The sequence below is a fragment of the Heterodontus francisci genome, chromosome 47 (assembly GCF_036365525.1).
Source record: "Heterodontus francisci isolate sHetFra1 chromosome 47, sHetFra1.hap1, whole genome shotgun sequence".
Lineage (NCBI taxonomy): Eukaryota > Metazoa > Chordata > Chondrichthyes > Heterodontiformes > Heterodontidae > Heterodontus > Heterodontus francisci.
In genome coordinates this window covers 1,067,093-1,090,606 of record NC_090417.1, presented here as the reverse complement: position 1 = coordinate 1,090,606, position 23,514 = coordinate 1,067,093, and the positions used below count along the sequence as shown (strand labels likewise).

Here is a 23,514-nt window from a genome sequence, read left to right as displayed (position 1 = left end):
GGAGTGCAGGTACTGCTGCTGCCTGCTGTAATGCCTGTGGCTTTAGGAACAGGGGTCTCAGGCATTGTGGAGCCCTGATTCCGAGGAGAAAAAGTATAGTGCTTTGACCAGGCGCTTAATGGCTCGTGACTCTGAATTACCTGCTCTCTTCACAGCGCTGGTCTTCATTTGCTCAGTGCCTATTTAAAATAAGTGTTGGTTGATCTGCAGGAATTTTGTTGAAAAGATCACCACCCCACACCCCTCACCCCCCAGACCAAAAATTTAAAATCCGATTGGACCTTTGTGAAAAGTTGCATTCTGACTGCTTCATTTTGGCTGCCCCTCCCTATCTCCAGCCCTAAAACTTTCTGAATATCTGCTCCTCCAATTCTGGCCTCTTTTGCATCCCTGATTTTAATCACACCACCATTGGCAGCCATGCCTTCAGGTGGCTGGGTCCCAAGCTCTGGAATTCCCTCCCTACACCTCTCCGCGTCACTTTCCTCCTTAACGCACTCCTTAAAACCGACCTCTTTGACCAAGCTTTTGGTCACTTGACCTAATATCTCCATTTGTGGCTTGGTGTCATTCTTGGTTTTTTAATGCTCCTGTGAAGCATATTGGGACATTTTATTGCGTTAAAGGCACTCTATAAATATAAGTTGTTGTTGTTTTTGAGCATCAGGGCTGGTGATTCCTGTTGTGTTCATCCTCTCTGCTCTGGTTTAGCGGGCCACACTTTTGCCTCTGAATCATATGATTTCAAGTCTAACTCCAGGCCTTGAGTGCAAAAAGCCAGGCCGACACTCTAGTACAGTGCTGAGGGAGTGCTGCACTGTCAGAGGTGCTGTCTTTCGGACATGACGTTCGATTGAAGCCCCCAGCTGCCTGCTCGGGTAGATGTAAAAGATCCCTATTTCGAAGAAGAGCAGGGGAGTGCTCCCTGGTGTCCTGGCGCATATTTATCCCTCAACCAACATCACAAAAACAGATTACCTAGTCATTATCACATTGCTGTTTGTGGGAGCTTGCTGTGCATAAATTGGCTGCCGCGCTTTCTATTTTACAACAGCAACTACACTTTCAAAACATTTAGTGGCCTTTGGGTTGTCCTGAGGCAAGGATAGGTGCTATATAAATGCAAGTCTTTCTCTAGAAGCTGAGCAACCTGCATTCATTTCAGACTGCCAGCATGTTGCAGGTCCAGAGATACTTTTTTTCTTGACAACGCGTCAGTGACAAGAAAAGAGAGAGCATGAGAAGGGCAGTTCTGAAGCCGGTGAGTCGGCAAAACACAGGAAGTGTGTGAGAGTTTTCAGCAGTTGTAAAAGGAGGGGTGGGCGGAGTCAGCCTGGAGCGAAAGAGCGGAAAGCAGAAGCAGTTGATTTACACCAGGGAACGAAAGCGAGAGTTACATTCCTGATACGCCTGAGAGAGAGAGGTGAAACTCTACATGAAAAGGGAGAGAGAAAAACTGCACAAGGCGAAGAGTTTAATCACTGACCCCTAGACTTAAAGTGCCCCAGCCTTCCCGATGGATATCCTGCTGCTTACGGCCAACGTTGGGTCCCTCTTCGATGATGTGAGTTTAACAGTCTTTAACGCAGTCTGCAACAACAACAGGATGGGGGGTTGCGTCTGTTTGTCGCTGCAGAATCACCTTTAGTTCATTCAGTCGGGCGTGCACTTTCTAGCTGGGAGGGTGGCAGGGCAGCTGCTTCTGTAATGCAAGCGACAGAAAAGTTGCTCTCCATTTGTGTCGACTGGAGATTTAACTCCAGAGCAGTAACTCTGCCCCAACCAGACAGAGATTGTGTCAGTTGCAATCAATGTGTAAGACATGTTTCCCTCTCAGTTTCCGCCTCTGTGTCAGCTAGCACAGGGTACAATCAAACAGCCCCCGCTTCCTCACCACTGCTTTGTGGCATAGGGGTAAGGAAATAGGGCGCTTTTATTTTTTTCCCTTTTACTTAAAAAAAAATGATTCCCCTTTTGCAGTGTTGGTCTGCTGAAAGGGGCTAAATTGAGAAGGAGCAGAAAGAGTCACAGGCACTGGTTCCCCTTGGCATGGGTGCGGGCTATTCGACTCTAGAGGCATCGCAACTGGCCTCATCTTCCCAGCAATGGGCTACTGGACAGTGCTGGGGCGTGACCCTCTCTGTAGTGTGAGGAAAGCAGTGCCTCTTGAGACATGGTTGTACTGTGTGTTCTGTGCTCTTCTCCCTGGGATCTGATTATACGTGAGGGCAAACTTTTTTTTCTTTAATGCAGTAAGTGGTTCGGATCTGGGATGCACTGCCTGAGAGGGTGGTGGAGGCAGTTTCAATCGTGGCTTCCAAGAGGGAATTGGATAACTATCAGAAGAGAAAAACATTGCAGGGCTACGGGGATAAGGTGGGAGAGTGGGACTAGCTAGGTTTTTCGTACAGAAAGCCAGCCTGGACACGATGGTCTGACTGGCCTCCTTCTGTGCTGTAACCATTCTATGTTCCTGGGAGGGGGTATCGTGGACATGGCTCTGCAGCTTGCAAAGTGGGAGCTCCTAGCAGCAGTGTGGGGGGGAAAAGTTTGATTTGAATGCCAATCATTCAAGCAACGTTTAAGTTTCGTATTCCCGGGTACTTGCAATGTGACTGATATCAGCAAAGAGGCCAGGAACTTGAGCGCAAATATTGAATATTCAAGCCACTCTTTGCTGTCAAAACCCTTCAGGAGTTTCTCAGCTGCGCTCCTGAAGTTGGGGATTTCACGGGGACACGTCTCTACAGACTCAAATAGGCCTCACGTGGTTACCTTCATGGTTGTTCCTCATGAGTGAATCTCAATAGTAGGTACTGACAGCTATTCAACTGTATAAGGCATCACAGGTTAGCCCAAGCCGGTCTTTAAGTCATTAAAGTCATAACTTCAATGGAAATAAAAATGTCAAAATAACCACTTGTGATGTTCAGGTTATCCAGCAGGTGCAGCTGAATATCAGTAAGTCTGGGTTTTTAGCAACTATATTCCCTAACCTTAGATTGCCAAAGCAAATTGTAGCCCGCCTCCCCCACCTTGACTGCAGGCTTGAATGAGGTCAGCTGACTCCGCACAGGTCAGGGAGCAAACTGTGTGCCTCAGTACCATACAGGGCAGCTGAGCCACACAGGAGTGTGATGGAATACTCTCCAAAAGCCTGGATGGGTGCAGCTCCAACATCACTGAAGAGGCTCGACAGCATCCAGGACAAAGCAGCCCGCTTGATTGGCACCCCATCTACAAACATTCACTCCCTGCACCACCGACGCACAGTGTCAGCAGTGTGTACCATCTACAAAATGCACTGCAGCAACTCACCAAGGCTCCTAAGACAGCAACTTCCAAACCTGTGACCTCTACCACCTAGAAGGACAAGGGCAGCAGATGCATGGGAACACCACCACCTGCAAGCTGCCCTCCAAGTCACACACCATCCTGACTTGGAACTATATCACCATTCCTTCACTGTCGCTGTGTCAAAATCCTGGAACTCCCTCCCTAACAGCACTACTGGTGTACCCACACCACATGGACTGCAGCAGTTCAAGAAGGCAGCTCACCACCACCTTCTCAAGGGTACTTAGGGATGGGCAACAAATGTTGGCCTAGCTAGCAACGCCCACATCCCATGAACAAATATATAAAAAAAGGGAGCTCCGGCCAAAACTATAAAGATTTAATGTAAATTGGGTTGCAGTTGACGTTAAAATATTGTCTGCTATGTGTAAGAGGGGCCCCGTACCGGACATTGAGGTTTACAGGGGATTTGAGGGGAAGTGTTTTTCACCCAGAGGGCAGTAGGGATCTGGAACTCACTGCCTGAAAGGGTGGTCGAGGCAGAAAGCCTCATCACATTTAAAAAGTACTTGGAGGTGCACTTGACGTGCCGTAACCTACAAGGCTACGGACCAAGAGCTGGAATGTGGGATTCAGCTGGATGGCTACTTGTTGGCCGGCACAGCCACAATGGGCTGAGTGGCCTCCTTCTGTGCTGTAAATTTCTATGATTCGCTCAAGCTGTCTGCTCGCGTCCAGTAGACAGTGTGGAAAGGGACTGGCCACTGGCTGGATGAATATCAAATGAACAGCATTATTGTAAAGATTAGAAGAGAAGTGCGGGCATTGAGATTAAATATTTTCTGAGACGTGGCGTCTCCCACACTGGGGCTCTGGAAAATAACTGGGAGAAATCAGGAATGGAAGCGCTAATTTGGAGCAGCGTTGAGCCTTACTCAATTAACCACAAGAAACTGGAGCGAAATTTCAAGTTTTTCACAAGCTTCATTTGTGGTAACACACATCCTTGAGGAAGTTACATAAACTGTGGCGAGTGTGTGACACGGCCAATTGTAGAATGCCCATTAAAAAAGGGAGGTCTTATTGGGCCCAACCCCTGATTTTGTTCTATGCTTTGATTTCGAAGGGTGAAAGTCCCATGTTCTGTTCCCCATTACCTTCAGCCTCCATGTGACTCGCGGGGACAAAGTAACCAGCGATTTCTTTCTGCCGCATTTTCTTGCCCCTTTCCCCCCTCTTTGGAGCAGTGATTCTCAAAGTGAGGGTTCTCCAGGTTTGCAGGCTGGTTCTCAAAATGCAACTCACTAGCGCCCAATGCCAGGGCTGAGGCCATACTCAAGAATAGGCCAGAACCCTTATCCCCACCGCTGGCGTGATGCCACACAACCATATTGGCGCCCCCTCCCCTTGCGGGGCACAGGCCTTCCTCAGCGATAGGAGCAACATCAGAGCCATTTACTAAACAAGGTTTATGATACTGTTGATTTTGTTTGATTAATATAGATATAAGTATTAATTTCTCAAGATTGTTGTGATGATTTTATAATACAAAATGTTTCAAATAAATGTGCTCTCTTGTATGAATGTTTGTAATTTTTTAAATTCTTTCTTGGGATGTGGGCATTGCTGGCAAGGCCAGCATTTGTTGCCCATCCCTAATTGCCCTTGACAACTCAGTTTCTTGCAAAGCCATTTCAGAGGGCAGTTAAGAATCAACCACATTGCTGTGGGTCTGGATTCACACTATTGAGTCAATGTTTTACAGTTCAAAAACCCCACCTTCATGGAGGGTTAAAAACAAAACTCAGTTACATGAAATAAGGTGCATAAGGATGGCAGATTTCCTTTCCTGAAGGACATTGGTGAACCAGATGGGTTTTTATGACAATCGATGACAGTTTCATTGCACCATTACTAGCTTTCAAATGCAGATTTCTATTAATTAGACAAAATTTTTATTAATTTAAATAAGTTAATTGAATTTAAATTTCACCAGCTGCCACCATCCCCCAGGGGGGTGCAGGAGATTTGAACGCCCAGGCTTCTAGTCCAGTGATATTACTACTACACCACCATCTCTCCCTTTTTGTTTGGAATATGAAAACTATACTTTTGTTTCTGGCATGCATTAATTTACTCATGATATTTGATAAAATTAATGCACATTAATTTATTCCAATTAATAGCAAAAAAGCAGCGAAATATTTATAATTTCCATAAGCGTGTACGTTATAGCTATTCTTACCATTAATTATGATGATTTTTTTTTTGCAGTTGCAAGCAAAAGCAGGTGAGGTAGGACCAGTTGGCTCTTTTGACTTGCATAAGTGATCCATGGGCAAAAAAAAAAAATGGGCAAAAAAGTTTGTGAACCGTTGCTTCAGAGGGCACTGGCTTAAAATGGCTTTAAGTCGACTTGAAGCGCTTTGGGCTTGAGGGCCTGAGAGGCGCGATGTAAATGCAAATCTTCCTTTGAGCTGCAGTAGGTTGATTCTGCAGCAACTGACAGCTATGGGGAATCCCAATCTGGCAAACTGCATTGCTGATTAGTAAGTTCAAAAATGAGTAATGGACCTCACTGTGGTTGCCCACGTGATCTCAGTGCTCATATTGACTTGGTGTGTGTGTGTGTGCATGCAAACTTTAACTTTCCTGTGACTCTGTTGGTAAGATGATAAGGCAGTGTGTGGGCGTGTTGATGGTTGCAAGTGCTTTGTTTCTTTGGTTACGGATTGGGGAATAAGCCTTGTTCATTAAACAAACACATGTGATGCATATTTACCTGGATTGTGTGCAAGGCGTTTTCAACTCAAATGAGAACACATGGCTAAAATGGGGGGCGGGGGGGAGGGGGGGGGGGGTGTCTCCACTATCAGCATTAATAACAGCTTGTATTTATATAGCACCTTTAATGTAATAAAACGGCACTTCACCGGGGCATTATAAAGCAAAACATAACAGCGAGCCACAAAAAGGGATATTACGGCAGATCGCTAACAGCTTATGAACATAAAAACATACGAATTAGGAGCAGGAGTAGGCCCCTCGAGCCTGCTCCACCATTCAATGAGATCATGGCTGATCCTCTACTTCCACACCATTTCCCTGCACTATCCCCGTATCCCTTGATGTTTTTAATATGTAGAAATCTATCAATCCCACTCTTGAACATACTCAACGACTGAGCCTCCACAGCCTTCTGGGGCAGAGAATTCCAAAGATTCACCACCCTCTGAGTGAAGAAATTCCTCCTCATCTCAGTCCTAAATGGCCTGCCCCTTATTCTGAGACTGTGTCCCCTGGTTCTAGACTCCCCCAACCAGGGGAAACATCCTTCCTGCATCTACCCTGTCAAGCCCTGTAAGAATTTTGTATGTATGAATGAGATCACCTCTCATTCTTCTAAACTCCAGAGAATAAAGGCCCAGTCTATTTAATCTTTCCTCATAGGACAATCCCTCCATCCCAGGAATGAGTTTGGTGAACCTTTGTTGCACTCCCTGTATGGCAAGTATATGTTTCCTTAGGTAAGGAGACCAAAACTGCACATAATTCTCCAGGTGTGGTCTCACCAAGGCTCTATATAAATGCAGTAAGACATCTTTACTCCTGTACTCAAATCCTCTTGTAATAAAAGCCTTCTTAATTGCTTGCTGCACCTGCATGTTAGCTTTCAGTGACTCATGAACAAGGACACCTTTGAAATTCAACACTTCACGGTGGGGGGAAGGGGGCGAGGCCATGGAGGGATATGAAAACAAGGATGAGTATTTTTAAAATTGAGGTGTTGCTTAACCAGGAGCCAGTAAGTGTCAGTGGAGGTCCTGTTTTAGTTGGGGAGGGGTTGGGAAGAGTGGGTGTGTTGCTCACTCTCAAGCTCTCTCAAACTAACCTGTGCAAATAAATGGGTTTGCCCTGCTCCAAGTATTTGGAAATGGATCAGACATGTGCAAAGCTTTCAGCATGCAGAATCAGCACATTCTGTCACTTTTTTTCATTCAAGTGGCATCCTATGGTTATAGGCCATGGGTTCACCACGTTGTGTTCTTTAACTTACCTTTAAGAAGCGGAGATGTATGGCTTTTTATTAACCAGCAAGGAAATAATATTTCGAGGCTCAGTGGGTAGCATTCATGCCTTTGAGGCAGAATATCATAGGTTCAAATCTCTCTCCAGGCCTTGGTGTCATTTATGGCATAGAAGAAGGCCATTTGGCCCATTGAGTCCAGCTGTAACGAGGGTAAAAATCCACACTAACATTCCCAATGTAGTACTGAGAGAGTGCAGCACTGTCATATACCCAATTTTTCAGATTAAGATGTTAAATTGAGGCCCGTGAGGTGGAGGTGAAAATTCCCAAAACCACTATTCCGAAGAAGAGCAAGGGAGTTCTCCCCGGTGTCCTGGCTGATATTTATACCTCAATCAACATGACAAGAAATGGGTTATTGGGTCATTATCGCGTTGCTGTTGTGGAATCTTGCTGTGCGTAAATTGGCTGCCACGTTTCCTACTTTCTGAAGTACTTCATTGGCTGGGAAGTGCTTTGGGACGTCCGGGGGTCATGAAAGGCGCTATATAAATGCAAATCATTTGATGGCAGCTTCTGGCTGAGTCCAAAGGCAGAAGGAATATCAGGTAGGATGGGGTAAAGGTAAGGTGAAGTGTATATGATCATTGTGCATAACTAGCATGTTTAGGTGCTGGGTGCCCCTCTCCTTCTTCTGCAGGTAATGTTGAGCTGATTTTGTTCTACCCCTGAAACCTGTTTGCGTTGGATTTGGATTCAGCTGGTCTGGTTTTGCATTATTTATATGTCTGGCTCAACTTTGAATTTGGATTTATTTCAAGTGATCAGAATCGTGTCTGTATGCAAAAACAATGCTCATTCCCACTTGCTAGCCAAAGGATATGGGGACGAAGGCTGCAGATCAGCCACTGAATGGCGGAACAGGCTCAAGGGGCTGAATGGTCTCCTCCTATGTTCCTGTCTTCAAGCTTTGCTCTCAGTTAAGCAGTTAAAATAATTCGTTTCCTGTCAACTTCCTACTTTCTTACTCTCCACGAGGTGCAGTCGCTGAAGGGATCAGCCCCTCCTCCCCTCATGTCCCTCAGCCTTTCTTCAAGATAAACCCTACATTGCGAGCGCAGTTCTGGAAAAGGCAGACGTTCTTTTCTATAGCACCTGTCACAACCTCAGGATATCTCAAGGCACCTTACAGCCAATGAAGCACTTTTTCAAAAGTGTAGAAAAAAGCAGCAGACAATTTGTGCACAGCAAGCTCCCGCTGATAATGTGATAATGACCAGATCATCTTTTTTTTTGTGTGGCATTGATTGAGGGATAAAAATTGGCCAGGCAACTGGGGAGAGCTCCCCTGCTCTTCTTCAAATGAGCAGCACAGAATCTGTTAGTCTCCAGAGTGGGATTTGAACCCATGATCTGCTAGGTTAGAAATATGAGTGCTACCCACTGAGCCACAGATGCACGCACATATCACATATGCTATGATAACATTCACTACATTAACTCATGCAGAACTTGAGCTCCCACCCCACACTTACGTGAAACCCTTAACAATAATGTCCATTTCTAGTGATATTGTCACAAGTACAGTAGCACAGTTCCCTGCTCAGCATAGTGGGGAAAGTCTTCGCTCGTGTCGCCTTAAACAGGCTCCACAAGCTGGCTGAGCGCGTCTACCCTGAGGCACAGCGTGGCTTTCGAGCAGAGAGAGCCACCATTGACATGCTGTTCTCCCTTCGCCAGCTACGAGAGAAATGACGTGAACAACAGATGCCCCTCTACGTTGCTTTCATTGATCTCACCAAAGCCTTTGACCTTGTCAGCAGACGTGGTCTCTTCAGGTTACTAGAAAAGATTGGATGCCCACCAAAGCTACTAAGCATCATCGCCTCATCCCATGACAATATGAAAGGCACAATTCAGCATAGCGGTGCCTCATCAGACCCCTTTCCTATCCTGAGTGGCGTGAAACAGGGCTGTGTTCTGGCACCTACACTGTTTGGGATCTTCTCCCTGCTGCTCTCACATGCGTTCACGTCTTCAGAAGAAGGAATTTTCCTCCACACAAGATCAGGTGGCAGGTTGTTCAACCTTGCCCGTCTAAGAGCGAAGACCAAAGTACGGAAAGTCCTCATCAGGGAACTCCTCTTTGCTGACGATGCTGCATTAACATCTCACACTGTAGAGTGTCTGCAGAAACTCATCGACAGGTTTGCGGCTGCCTGCAATGAATTTGGCCTAACCATCAGCCTCAAGAAATAGAACATCATAGGACAGGACCTCAGAAATGCTCCATCCATCAATATCGGCGACCACACTCTGGAAGTGGTTCAAGAGTTCACCTACCTAGGCTCAACTATCACCAGTAACCTATCTCTCGATGCAGAATTAAACAAGCGCATGGGAAAGGCTTCCTCTGCTATGTCCAGACTGGCCAAGAGAGTGTGGGAAAATGGCGCACTGACACAGAACACAAAAGTCCAAGTGTATCAAGCCTGTGTCCTCAATACCTTGCTCTACGGCAGTGAGGCCTGGACAACGTACGTCAGCCAAGAGCGACGTCTCAATTCATTCCATCTTCTCTGCCTCCGGAGAATCCTTGGCATCAGGTGGCAGGACCGTATCTCCAATACAGAAGTCCTCGAGGCGGCCAACATCCCCAGCATATACACCCTACTAAGCCAGCGGCGCCTGAGATGGCTTGGCCATGTGAGCCGCATGGAAGATGGCAGGATCCCCAAGGACACATTGTACAGCGAGCTCGTCACTGGTACCAGACCCACTGGCCGTCCATGTCTCCGCTTTAAAGATGTCTGCAAACGCGACATGAAGTCCTGTGACATTGATCACAAGTCGTGGGAGTCAGTTGCCAGCGATCGCCAGAGCTGGCGGGCAACCATAAAGGCGGGGCTAAAGCGTGGCGAGTCGAAGAGACTTAGCAGTTGGCAGGAAAAAAGACAGAAGCGCAAGGAGGGCCAACTTTGTAACAGCCCCGACAACCAATTTTATCTGCAGCACCTGTGGAAGAGTCTGTCGCTCTAGAATTGGCCTTTATAGCCACTCCAGGCGCTGCTTCATAAACCACTGACCACCTCCAGGCACTTACCCATTGTCTCTCGAGACAAGGAGGCCAAAGAAGAAGACAGTAGCACAGTTCCCTAAAAAGCCACCTGGGTAATACAGACCTATGGGTAGTGCCAAGAGTCAGTTATAAATGTAAATGCTTGCAGTGAAATTCTCAGAAATCTGCGCGCATTACAATGTCCCTGGGGGGGGCCCTCTGGGGCTTTGTGGGTCTCGTAGTGCCGAAAAATATCTAGCACACTCCTCCTGCATCTCAACTGACTTGTGTTTCCCTTCTCTGTTAAATTTGGTGCTTGCCCAACAATCTGCAATGATAGAGTGAAATTCCTTCCCCTCCACAGAGCACAGCTGTGAGACGCTCGGACTCAGTGCAGGAACTTCACCTTTTGGTGACCTTTCACCATTCACCTTAAGGAATTGGGTCATTGTGCAGACATGGGGCGATATGTAAATAATCATGACCTTTCTCTCTCAGCCCTTTGTCTTACTTTTGGGCGGCCCTTTCAGTACAAATAAAGAATGTATTTCACAACAATATTTCTATTGATATAAAATTTCTTCATAATTATGTCACATGACCGATTAACTTCTTGAATGTCAATGACTAACATAGCAACCATGGTAGAACTGAGGGTACAATTGTCACAACAGAATTTACAGTAAGAGTAATTAATACAGTGATAAATCATAGGAATAGAGGCGACGTACTTAAATATTTATCTTTATTCTTGCGTCACGTTTTTTATAATGGGAAGTTAGTATGTCAACATGTCACATTGGGAGAACCATCTGTTTTTCACAACCAACCGAAACACTCAAAGTGCTTTTTAGAAAAAAAAATTCTGCTTTTTTTTTGGTATCAATAATACGTATTGCAGAACATGATTTAATTTGTAATTGAATTGTCTTTGTTAACGTTTTCTTTCAAGGCCTCTGCCTGACTCTAAAGCCTGGACTGTGATTGGACAGATTCGCAAGAATACCGATGTAAGGGAAAGCAACAAATTTATACTGTGTGAGAAGAAAGTACTGATTGGTTGCCAAGAGTCCACATTGGTATTCTTGTGAATTGTCCTGATGAGTGCAAGATGAAAAGCTTCGACAAAATGTCTGTTTTCAGCAGCAATCCAATTAGTCCCACTCACTGCTCTTTCTCCACATCCCTGCAATTTTCTACTCCTTCAAGTATTTATCCAATTCCCTTTTGAAGGTGGCTATTGAATCTGTATCCATTGCCGCTCAGCAGTGCATTCCAAACCCTAAACACTTGTTGCGTTAAAAAAAAGTTTTTCCTCATGCTGCCTGTGGCTCTTTTGCCACCTTAAATCTGTGCCCTCTGGTTCTCGACCCTTCGGCCATTGGAAACAGTTTCTCCTTCTTTACTCTATCGAAATCCTTCCTGATTTTGAACACCCTCTATCAAATCTCCTCTTAGCCTTCTCTGCTCTAAGGAGAACAACTCCAGCTTCTCCAATCTATCCATGTAACAGTAATCCCTCATCCCTAGAATCAGTCTAGTAAAGCTATTCTGTACCCTCTCTAAAGCCTTCACATCCTTCCTGAAGTGTGGAGCCCGGACTTGGACACGATACTCTAGCTGCGGCCAAACTGGTGTAGGAGAGAGTTATTAAAAATTCATTCTCTGGATATGGCTGTTGCCGCAAGACTGGCATTCATTGCCTGTCTTTAATTGATGTTAACTGAGTGGCTTGCTAGGCCACTTCAGAGGGCAGTTAAGAGTCAACCAGGTTGGTGTGGGACTGGAGAAGCATGTAGGTTTCCGTCCCTGAGGGACACTGGCAAGCTAGTTAGGGTTTTTAAGACAACCCAACCGCGTTGTGAGCACTTTTAACCATCACGGCTTCTTGCTTCAGATGTTCTTTGTAAAGCAGAATTCAAATTCTCAAACTGTCGCTCTTGACAGATTGCTAGGCCAGCAGCCTGACTACTATGCTACTGTTCCCTCGGCCTGCAGGCAATGGAGAGAAGAAGATGGATAGAGGGGCGGCAAAGGCAGGAAACAAGCAGTTGGAGACCAAATGAAGCAAGGAGACTTTACAATGCGTGAGGGAGGAGGGTAGAGGGAAAGGCATTGTGGATGAAATAGCTGTGGGGGGATTCCAGAGATTGTCATGAGTGATGCCACTGTGGGGGTGGGGGGGTCTCCTTGTATATTTCTAAAGGTGAGCATCACCCGAGCACACAGTACACTTCACACATCACATGTCAAAGTGTGAACAGTAGTGAAAAAAGAAAAAAAAGTTACTCTCGTCTGTTTTTGTTTTCTGACTTGGCGCCTCCCTAACAACAGTGGGAGCCAGGATTTACAAGCCACCGCCAACCTACGGACAATCTCTCCACAGCAATTGGCCTCGAATAATCTCCAAACGCAATAGGCCGCATGTTCCCAGGGACAACCTGAGCACTGGCCTTAAAGTGGACAGGTCAGGGTAAATACAATTCCATATCTCAGACTCCAGACTACCTGGGAGCAGCAGGGTGACTGGATAAATAATTAATTTATTCCAAGCAAAAGTTGTTTGATTTTTTTTCAATTCCCATTCCTCTTTAACTCGACGTGCATTTGGACTCCTGCTCCTCCAGAGCTGAGGGGGAAAGTGCATGGCAGATTGCAGTTTGTTGTCCGGAGTCTCCTACTGTTAGACACTCTGCAGATTCACTGGGGCTAAAAGGGTTATAGAGTCATTTATGGCACAGAAGGAGGCTAATCAGCCCATGCCGACTTTCCACAGAACTATCCAGTCAGTTCCACTCCCCTCCCCCGCCCCCCCCCCCCACCCCCTCCCCCCCACTCGATCCCTGTAACCCTGCAAGTTTTACTGGCCGTCCAATTTCCTTTTGAAGTCATTGATCGCCTCCACTTCTGCCACCCTTGTGGGTAGCGACTTCCACTGCGTAAAAAAGTGCTTCCTCACATTTCCCCCTGCATCTCTTGCCCAAAACCTTCAATCTGTGTCCCCTAGTCCTTGCACCATTTGTCCATGGGAGCAGTATTTCCTTGTCTCACATATCCAACTCTGTCATAATTTAGTACACCTCTATCAAATCTCCTGTCAATCTCATTTGCTCCAGGGAGAACAACCCCAGCTTTTCCAACCTAACCTTGTAGCTAAAATTCCCCCATCCCTGGAACTATTCTGGCAAATCTCCTCTGCACCCTCTCAAGGACCCTCACATCATTCCTAAAGTATGGGGAGCAGAACTGGATGCAATATGCCAGTTGGGGCCTATCCAGAGCTTTATAAAGGTTCAGCATAACCTGCCTGCTTTTGTACTCAATGCCTCTAATTATGAAGCCCAAGATGCCATATGCTTTACTAACCATTCTCTCGGTTAAATTATAAGGACAAGTTGCATTGTCTCGGCTTGTGTTCCCTCACGTATAGAAGATTAAGTCGTGATCTGATTAAGGAGTTTAAGATGATTGAAGGATTTGATAGGGTAGATAGAGAGAAACTATTTCTTCTTGTTGGGGGAGTCCAGAACAAGGGGGCAGAACCTTAAAATAGAGCCAGGCCGTTCAGGGGTGATGTCAGGAAGCACTTCTTCACACAAAGGGTAGTAGCAATCTGGAACTCTCTCCCCTCCCAAAAAAAACTGTTGAGGCTGGGGGTCAATTGAAATATTCAGAACTGAGATTGAGAGATTTTTTGTAAGGTAAGGGTATTACGAGATATGGCACTGAGGTGGGAAAATGGACTTCCGACACAGATCAGCCATGATCTATTTGAATGGCGGAGCAGGCTTGAGGGGCTGAATGGCCTCTCCCTGTTACAATGGACTTCAGTCGGCCAGGTGGTGGTGGCATAGTGGTAATGTGACTGGACTAGTAATCCAGAGCCCAGGCTAATGCTCTGAAGAGATGGGTTCAAATCGCACCACAGCAGAGGGTGAAATTTGAATTTAGGGGCATAGATTTAAGGTAAGGGGTAGGGAGATTTGAGGAAAATTTTGTTCACCCAGAGGGTGGTTGGAATCTGGAACACACTGCCTGGAGGGGTGGTTAAGGCAGGAACCCTCACAACATTTAAGAAGTATTTAGATGAGCACTTGAAATGCCACAGCATACAAGGCTACGGGCCGAGTGCTGGCAAATGAGATTAGAATAGATAGGTTTGATGGCCGGCACAGACACGATGAGATGAGGTCAGGTGGGAGGAGACTCGTGTGGAGCATAAATACTGGCATGAACCAGCTGGGCCGAATGGCCTGTTTCTGCTTTGTAAATACTATGGAAACCAAACATCAAAGCTTAGGCGTTTTGGCTATGTATTTCAGGAAATAGTGCATTTACTAATGAGCTCAGGGTTGTGCCACTATTAACAAACACCCCTCTGTGTGTGTCGAGCAGCTAGAATAGTTAGGAAATCATAATTTTCATGTCGCTGCCACCCTGTTTGCATGATGTGCTGTGACCCATCTTTGGTCTCCTTTTTTTCCTACCAGAGAACAAGGTTTGCATTGTGTTTAGCACAACCAGATGAATGCTACTGCTCCAGGCAAATTAATACCCCGTTGTTGCTGCTCTAGGTAAATAGCTGCTAACCTCCGTTCTGGAGGAACAGGCTCGAGGGGTTGAATGGCCTATTTTCACAATTTTTGGCTTTTATTATTGAACTGTATCAAGGTTCCCTCATCCGCAGAAAGATTTCCCAGCCACAGTAAATGTGAAACTGAGTAAATATAGGCTCCACCATTATCCTTCCATAACCAGTTTTCTGGAGTTTAACATTAGAATAGTCAAGTCTTGAGGCAACAAAGGCATGAACGAGGGTTTCTGCAGCAGATGAGCTGAGGCAAATGTAGAGGCAGGTAATGCTGTGGAGGTGGAAATCAGAGTCTTTGTGATAGTGAGAATAAGGGCCCAGAAGCTCAATTCAAGGTCATATGGAAGTCGAAGGTTACAGTAACGTGACAGTACTGAATTCCTGTATATTCAGCAGGGTAAGGATTACTCACTGTGTAACTAGACAGTTGCTGATTTCCCACTGTGTAATAACTGGTCAAGATCTTCAGGAAAGGGGACAAAGGAAATTGCTGGGTGGGAAATAAGTTTGATTTTTGTGTCTTTTTTTTGACAGTTGGAAGGTTTGCAAATCATCTGGCTTCAGGAATTTTACCAGGTGAGTGAAACTTGTTCTTGTTCGGGTCTCTCTTGGTCCACATATTACCTGGAAGCTGCACGTTTTTCCTTCTGCCTCATTTTCTTTCATGTAGAGTGTCGGTTACAGTTTGATGAATCACTACAGGGCAACCAGCTAGGGGTTTTGCACGATGAGTGGTTATTTGTCCATTATTAAGTAGAATAACAAAGAAAAGGTTGGTGAAAATGAGCGATAGAGAAACCACAATCAGACTTGGTGCCTCTGAGGGGGGGAGGGGCAAGGGTCAGTCCTGGTATGCCCTCCTGATGACCCCTGTTGGGAGGTTTGTGTGTGTTTATGTTCGTTGGGGACAGAGTGAAGCTGGGCTGCTATACTTACTGTCTGGGCTTGTGCCAGCTCTCAGCTGGCACCCGGGTGCCCGTACCCTGGCAGGAGCAGAGGGCGATTGTCCCTTCTTAACTTCAGATTCTCACTGCCTGCTGGAGTTTCTGCTGGTGCCTGGCACTTCAGATTGTCGTCTGTTCAGTTCCATCTTGGCCTGCTTTTCCTGCCACGATATGTTTCCTTTGGGTATTTTCTTTCATTCCCGGCAAGGGTGATTGTAGTGTGATTCATCCTGCTCCCCATCATATTCTACATTCAGGTTGTGTGCTCAGTGAGCGCTGCTTATGTCAATATTTGGGGTGGGGGGGGGTGGAATGTCAGTGCTGGTGTAACCCTGGAGAGTTAAACATGAGCTTATGGGTTGTTGTGGCTCAATGGGTAGTGCATGTGTCTCCTAAGTCAGTAGGTAGTGAGTTCAAATTACACTCCAGAGACTTGAGCACAAAAATCTAGGCGAATAGATCTACCAGAGACTTGAGGGAGTGCTGCACTTTAAGAGGTGCCGTCTTTCAGATGAGATATTAAATTGTGGCTCTGTCTGTCCTTTCTGGTGGATGTAAAAGATCCTACAGCTGCAGTTTGGAAGAAAAGCAGTAGAATTCACCCTGATGTCCTGGATAATATTTATCCCAGAACTAACTCCTCATTGTTCTTTGTAAGATCTTGCTGTGCACACAGTGGCTGCTGCAATACTTCATTGGCTGTAAAGTACCTGAGAACATCATAAAGCAGAATCCTTTATTGGAGAGACTCTCACTCTGCTTAGTTTTCCTACAGCATGAATTATAACTTGTGTTAAGTGGGACTTTTTAAAAAAGTACTCACTGCATTATTGAACCATAAGTCTGATTTCTTACAATGGTTAAAAGAATATGGAGGTCCCTCTCTACCTTCTCAGTGCAGTCAAACTTTACCGGTTACGAGTTCAGCTCTGAGATTGAATCGCAGCCTCCACTGTAATAGGGGTCTTGGTGCCGGTGCAGTATAACTACAGTCTGAATGGCACACAAAATCAACAACAACAACCTGTATTTGTATTGTGCCTTTAACATAGAAAAACATTCCAAGGTGCTTCACAGGAGCGTTGGCACACAGAAGTTGTCACTGAGCTGTATAAGCAGATATTCAAGCATGACTGGGTCAGAGAAGTTAGTTTTAAGGAGTGGCTTGAAGGAGGCAAGGGAGGTCGTGAGACCGAGGGGTTTAGGGATGAAATTCCGGAGCTGAGGGCCGAGATGGCTGAAGGCACGGCTGCCAATGGTGGGGCGATGGAAATCGAGGGATGTGCAAGAGGCCAGAATTGGGGGAGTGAAAATATGTCAGGGTTTGGGGCTGGTGGTGGTTATGGAGGCCATGGAGGGATTTGAAAACAAGGATAAGAATTTTCAAATTGAGGTATTACCAGACCAGGAGGAAATACGGGTCAGAAAGCACAGGGGTGATGGATGAACAGGACTTGTTACGAGTTAGGACACAGGCTTAGGAGTTTCGGATGAGTTTAAGTTCACAGAGGGTGGAATATGGAAGGCTTATACCGACTCTTTGAAAGAGCAGTCGTGCTTAGTCCCGCACATCCACCCGCCCATCATTTTGTCCATAACACTGTAAATTCCTCATCCTCACGTACCTGTCCGACTCCCTTTTAAAATTATTAATGGAATCAGCTTCCACCACCTTTTCAGGTAGAACATTCCAGATCCCAACATCTCTCTGAGTGAAAATACTTCTCATCATCTCTCCTCGTAATCTTTTGCCAATGATTCTGAATCTCTGACCTCTGGTTATTGGCCCACTCACCAAAGGGAATAGTTTTTCTCCACTTACTCTAACAAAACCTCTCATCATCTTGAAAACATCTATTAGGTCACCTCTTAACCTTCTCTGTTCCAACTTTTCCAACCTTTCCTCAGAACTGAAGTCTCTCATCCCTGGACCATCCTGGTAAACCTCCTCTGCGCCCTTTCTAAGGCCTTTACATCTTTCCTGAAGTGTGGTGCCCAGAATTGTCCACAATACACCAGCCGAGGCCATACCAGTGATTTATAAAGTTGACTTAGATTAATAGAATTTTGTTGGGTGAAGGTATAAGGTGATATGGAATGAAGGCAGGTAAATGGATTTAAGATACAGTTCAGTCATGATTTGATTGAATGGTGGAACAAGCTCGAGGGGCTGAATGGCCTTCTCCTGTGATTCTAATATCAATAAGTGTGCTGTCATTGTTCCTTCACACTTTCACTGCACCCCCCCCCCCCCCCCATTCCAATTCATGCTTCCCCAGGATCTCAATACTGGGCATCTGTATCACCCTCAACCTCCCCCTCTCCCTACAAATAATTCAAGCCCAAACTGAGTTGCAAACTTCTTCAGAAGCTCATCTCCTGTCCTTGATTTGAACCTAGGCACTGTCAACGTGGACAACTATCCAGATATTTCACAATTGTATCCTTTTTTTAAATTAAAAAACACTGAAATCCTTGCCTCCAGTATAACTCCATTCTTTCAGCAACTGAGATTCAGCTTCAACCAAGTGCTGGTTTGTCTCTCTTGTCTCCTGCAGGTTGTGAGCAGATACAAGCCTCACTTCATTGCCATTCACTGCCAGGAGATTGGAGGGAAGGACTACGAAGTGGGCATGGCGCACGTGGACTCCTTTGTAACGTGAGTAAAAGTCCGTGCGCCTCAGCCCTGTGTAAGGTGCCACAGAAAACTCAAGTGGCGCCAGTTGGTGGGGATAGTTGAGTGTGGAACAAGAGATTACGGGGCATTCATCAAACAAAGCCACAGACCTTAAGGATGAAAATGCATAGCGATGGGATAAACTCAGCAGAACCCATGTTGCAGTTGTACCGTACTAGACTCCCCACCTCCATCCCAGACGGTGCCCCCACCGCCGTCCCGGACAGTGCCCCCAACTCTCACTGTACATTTTGTGTGTGTACACAAGAGTCAGAACAGAAACCAGATTGTTTGTGGTCTCCCTGCTGCCATTCTTGCTGCAATCTTGATCATTCTTCTGCAGCTAACGGCTGAATGTTGTTGCAGGAAGTTGCGTCAAGGATGCCACAACTTGAGAAAGAAGTCAGAACAGTAAGCAGTGCGTAGGAGTCTCCTGTGCCTCTCCCACATATACACATAGTTGTTTCATGCATGGCTTCAAAACAAAATGTGTTAAAACTCGCTGTCGATGGGACAGTACTGAGTGAGGGCTTCATTGTTAGGGGGCAGTACTGAGGGAGCACTGCACTGTCAGAGGAGCAGCACAGAGGGAACGCTGCACTGTTAGAGAGGTAATATGTAGGGAGTGCCGCCCTGTTAGAGGTTCCGGCTTTTAGACGACACATTAAATCGAGGCCCCGTCTGCCCTCTCGGGTGGGTGTAAAAGATCCCATGGCACTATTGCAAAGGGGAGTTCTCCCCAGTGTCCTGGCTGATATTTACCCCTCAACTAACATCACAAAAAACAGATTATCTGGTGATTATCACACATCCCACTTCAAACAGTAATTAATTGGCTGAAAGCACTTCGGGATGTTGAGATCGTGGACGCTGCTGTATTGCTGCATGTTTTATGTTATTAGCAGGGCCTCCCACTAAGGCAGCAGCGCTACCTGCAGGCCGCTTGGAGGTACATCATCACTATGTCGATTGAAATAAATTCAGGGCTAATCGCTTTTGGCTGTCAGTACAGCTCAATTTGTTCAATGGTGTGGGATTCACGCTGAGAAAGGGGCGAGCAACAGATTAACGCTAAGGAACCATCAGGGGACAGTGGCCACATTCCCGTATAGGCCATTGCTTTTGCTTGGCACGTGTCCTGGAGCTGGTTGGTGCTGAGCGGTGTGGAGTCTGCCCTCCTCCATGCTTTTATTTTCATCTGACCCTGCTTTCATTTCTCTACAGTGGCATCCTTTCCAGTGAAGAGATGAGAGAGTACAACCGAGCTCGAGTCTACATGGACAAGGATTTCAGCACTCATGACCATTTCACGGTACGTTTGCCCTGTGCGGTACTGTTCTGAAACTATTTCCTCTGGTGGGGGCAGTCCAGAACGAGGGGACGCAGATCAGCCACCATCCAACAGAATGGCAGAACATGCCCGAGGGGCTGAAAGGCCTCCTCCTGTTCCTACCTGCTTTGGATGAAGTTGGAGTGTTTTCCAGGACAGGGCAGTTGTTTGAAGAGAATCACTACATCGTCTCCCGGCCTGCACTGGGGGCCGAAACCTTCTGACTCGGAAGTGAGAGTGCTGCCAGCTGAGCCAAGCGGGCAATACCAGGGGGTAGGGGTACTCTGGGGTCCCCACCCAAATGGATAAGAGCATCACAGCCCAGTTTTGGAGAGTGACTACCAGCAATTTTGATCATTGAAAGCAAAATGTCAACAACAGTGCAGCTAAATTGGTTGAGTAAATTTCCATGATTCCCCACGATTCCTAAGCTCTGGAATTCCCTTCCTAAACCTCTCCGCCTCCCTCCCTCATTATCCCCCTCTAAGATACTGCTAAAAATCCACCTCTTTGACCAAGGAGCCCTCACTGGAGTCAGTAGGAATCAGGACGAAAACTCTCTGCTGGTTGGACTCATACCTAGCACAAAGGAAGATAGTTGTGGTTGTTGGAGGTCAATCATCTCAGCTCTAGGACATCACTGCAAGAGTTCCTCAGGGTAGTGTCCTAGGCCCAACCATCTTCAGCTGCTTCATCAATGACCTTTCCTTCCATCATAAGGTCAGAAATTGGGATGTTCACTGATGATTGCACAATGTTCAGCACCATTCGCGACTCCTCAGACACTGAAGTAGTCTGTGTGGAAATGCAGCAAGGCCTGGACAATATCCAGGCTTGGGCTGATAAGTGGCAAATAACATTCGCGCCACACAAGTACCAGGCAATGACCATCTCTAACCAGACAGAATCCAACCACCTCCCTTTGACATTCAATGGCATTACCATCGCTGAATACCACAACTATCAACATTCTGAGGGTTACCATTGATCAGAAACTGAACTGGAGTAGCCTTATAAATAGCGTGGCCACAAGAGCAGGTCAGAGGCTTGGAATCCTGCAGGGGTAACTCACCTCCTAACTCCCCAATGCCTGTCTACCATCTACAAGGCACAAGTCAGGAGTGTGATGGAATACTCTCCACTTGGCTGGATGGGTGCAGCTCCAACAACACTCAAGAAGCTCGACACCATCCAGGACAAAGCAGCCCACTTGACTGGCACCCCATCCACCACCCTAAACATTCAATCCCTCCACAACTGGTGCACAGTGGCAGCAGTGTGTACCATCCACAGGGTGCACTTCAGCAACTCGCCAAGGATCCTTCAACAGCACCTTCCAAACCCGTAACCTCTACCACCTAGAAGGACAAGGGCAGCAGATACATGAGAACACTACCACCTGCAAGTTCCCCTCCAAGTCACGTACCATCCTGACTTTGAACTATATCGCCATTCCTTCATGTCGCTGGGTCAAAATCCTGGAACTCCCTTCCTATCAGCACTGTGGGTGTACCTACCCCATATGGACTGCAGCGGTTCAAGAAGGCAGCTCACCACCACCTTCTCAAGGGCAATTAGGGATGGGCAATACATGCTGGCTTAGCCAGCATCCCATAAATGAATTTTTTAAAAGCCTTTGGTCATCTGCCCTGACATTGCCTTAAGTGGCTCAGTGCCAAATTTGGTTGTGATCGTTAAGATTTAATGAGATCTTAATGGCACTAAATAGAGGATTTAACTTCTGGATGTCAATCTGCCACATAAATGCAAGCTTTTCATTTGTGATTCTTTCTGGTCAAAATTGTCCTGCCACCTGATGTCTGGATGGTTTAGAACAATCTTTCAGTCCCATTCTCCTGCTCTATCCCCATAACCTTATAAGTTTGTTTCTTTCGAGTGCCCATCCAATTTCTTTTCGAAATCATTCATTGTCTCCGCTTCCACCACCCTCAGTGGTAGCAAGTTCCAGGTCAATTACATTCAATGTGGAAAAAAGTTCTTCCTCACATTCCCCCCTGCATCTCTTGCCCAAAACCTTCAATCTGTGTCCCCTAGTCCTTGTACCATTTGTTAATGGGAACAGTTTTTCCTTGTCTATTTTATCCAAACCTTTCAGAATCTTGTACACCTCTATCAGATCTCCTGACAATCTCCTTTGCTCCAAGGAGAACAAGCCTAGCTTGTCCAATCTAACATTGTAACTAAAATCCCTCACCCCTGGAACCATTCTGGTAAATCGCTGCACCCTCTCCAAGGACCCTCACATCCTTCCTAAAGTGTGGCGATCAGACTGGATGCAATACTCTAGTTGTGGCCTAACCAGAGCCTTATAAAGGTTCAACATAATTTCTCTGCTTAAGATCCCATATGCTTTACTAACCACTCTCTCAATATATCCTGCCACCTGCAAAGATTGATGCACATGCGCGCCCAGGTCCCTCTGTCCCCACACACTCTTCAGACCATCAGAATATGGTCATCCTTGAGATGTCCAGCATGATCTGCTACCACGGGTGAAACAATCCCAACCCTCTTGTTCCTGTCCCACTCAGCTCAACCAGCTGCCGCTGGAGGCAAGCTTAATAAATTGAAGTCTAGATTAAAATTATTGATCTCTTCATTTGGAACCGATAAATAAAATCATAGGACAGCTCGAGATGTGTCGGACAGCCTGTACCGATTAAAAATGGGACAGCATGCCAGAATATTTCTTTAATTTTGGGGCCAGTGTTGTGCTTTTGATTGATTCCCCATTAGTTTCAGGGTTAGTGCCAGTTAATCTTTGTTACTTACACTCACTGAACATCCTCTCCCCACCAACCCTCTCCTGCAGAAATGGGATTTTGAGCTATAATCACTCGTAAGTCAATCGATTTTTATTAAACAGTGCACGCTTTGAGTGTTTGATTAATGGCGGGAGCGATTTGTCAGGGAAAAAAATGGAAGGGAAGAGAGTTTTTGCATCACTCCACCTGAAGTGTGACTGAAAATTCTTACAAAACATTAATGATTGTCCAGGTAAGCAATTCGATAAACACGGGGAATCAGAGCGAATCAAACCTACCCCCACTAGCTGTGGGCTACACGTCACAAGATGGGACCTCGACAGCGCCAAGCCGACTACAGACAAAAGGCAGTATTTGTTATTCGACAAGTGCTGGCTGCTCTGCACCTTGGAGAATGTTCCACAGCTCATGGGACTCCGCGTCGAGGTCACAGGATGACACAAGTCATAAGCATCTTGCATTTCTATAGGGCCTTTTGTGACCTCATGACCTCCCACCAAAGCGCTTCAAAGCCAATGAAATACTTTTGAAGTGCAGTAACTGCTGCAATGCAGGAAACGTGGTGCAGCCAATTTGCGCACCGCAAGCTCCCACAAGCAGAAAACTGATGAGCTTTTCTTGTGAGGTTGATTGACGGATGGATATCCCCAGGACACTGGGGATAACTCTTCTTCGAAATAGTGCCATCAGCCAGAGAGGGTAGGCAGAGCCTGGGTTTAATGTCTCATCCAAAAGACAGCATCTCCAACAGCACAGCATTCCCTCAGTACTGCACTGGGGCATCAGCCTTTATTACATGCT

The 23,514-nt window shown here is 46.2% G+C and overlaps 1 protein-coding gene across 4 annotated transcripts in view; it reads left to right on the top strand.

The window, feature by feature from the left end:
- Positions 1-1,322: 1,322 nt before the first annotated feature.
- The window catches only part of LOC137357116 (inositol polyphosphate-5-phosphatase A-like), a 44,052-nt gene continuing 21,860 nt past the window's right edge, over positions 1,323-23,514 (top strand). For 2 of the 4 annotated variants that reach the window (XM_068023158.1, XM_068023157.1), the window contains exons 1-4: positions 1,324-1,564; positions 15,511-15,552; positions 18,479-18,579; positions 19,822-19,909. In XM_068023158.1, coding sequence (XP_067879259.1) covers positions 1,517-1,564; positions 15,511-15,552; positions 18,479-18,579; positions 19,822-19,909 — 279 coding nt within the window. In that variant the 5' untranslated portion in view covers positions 1,324-1,516. Of the gene's footprint in view, positions 1,565-15,510; positions 15,553-18,478; positions 18,580-19,821; positions 19,910-23,514 lie in introns of all 4 variants that reach the window. The other 2 variants (XM_068023159.1, XM_068023156.1) reach the window with 2 other exon arrangements.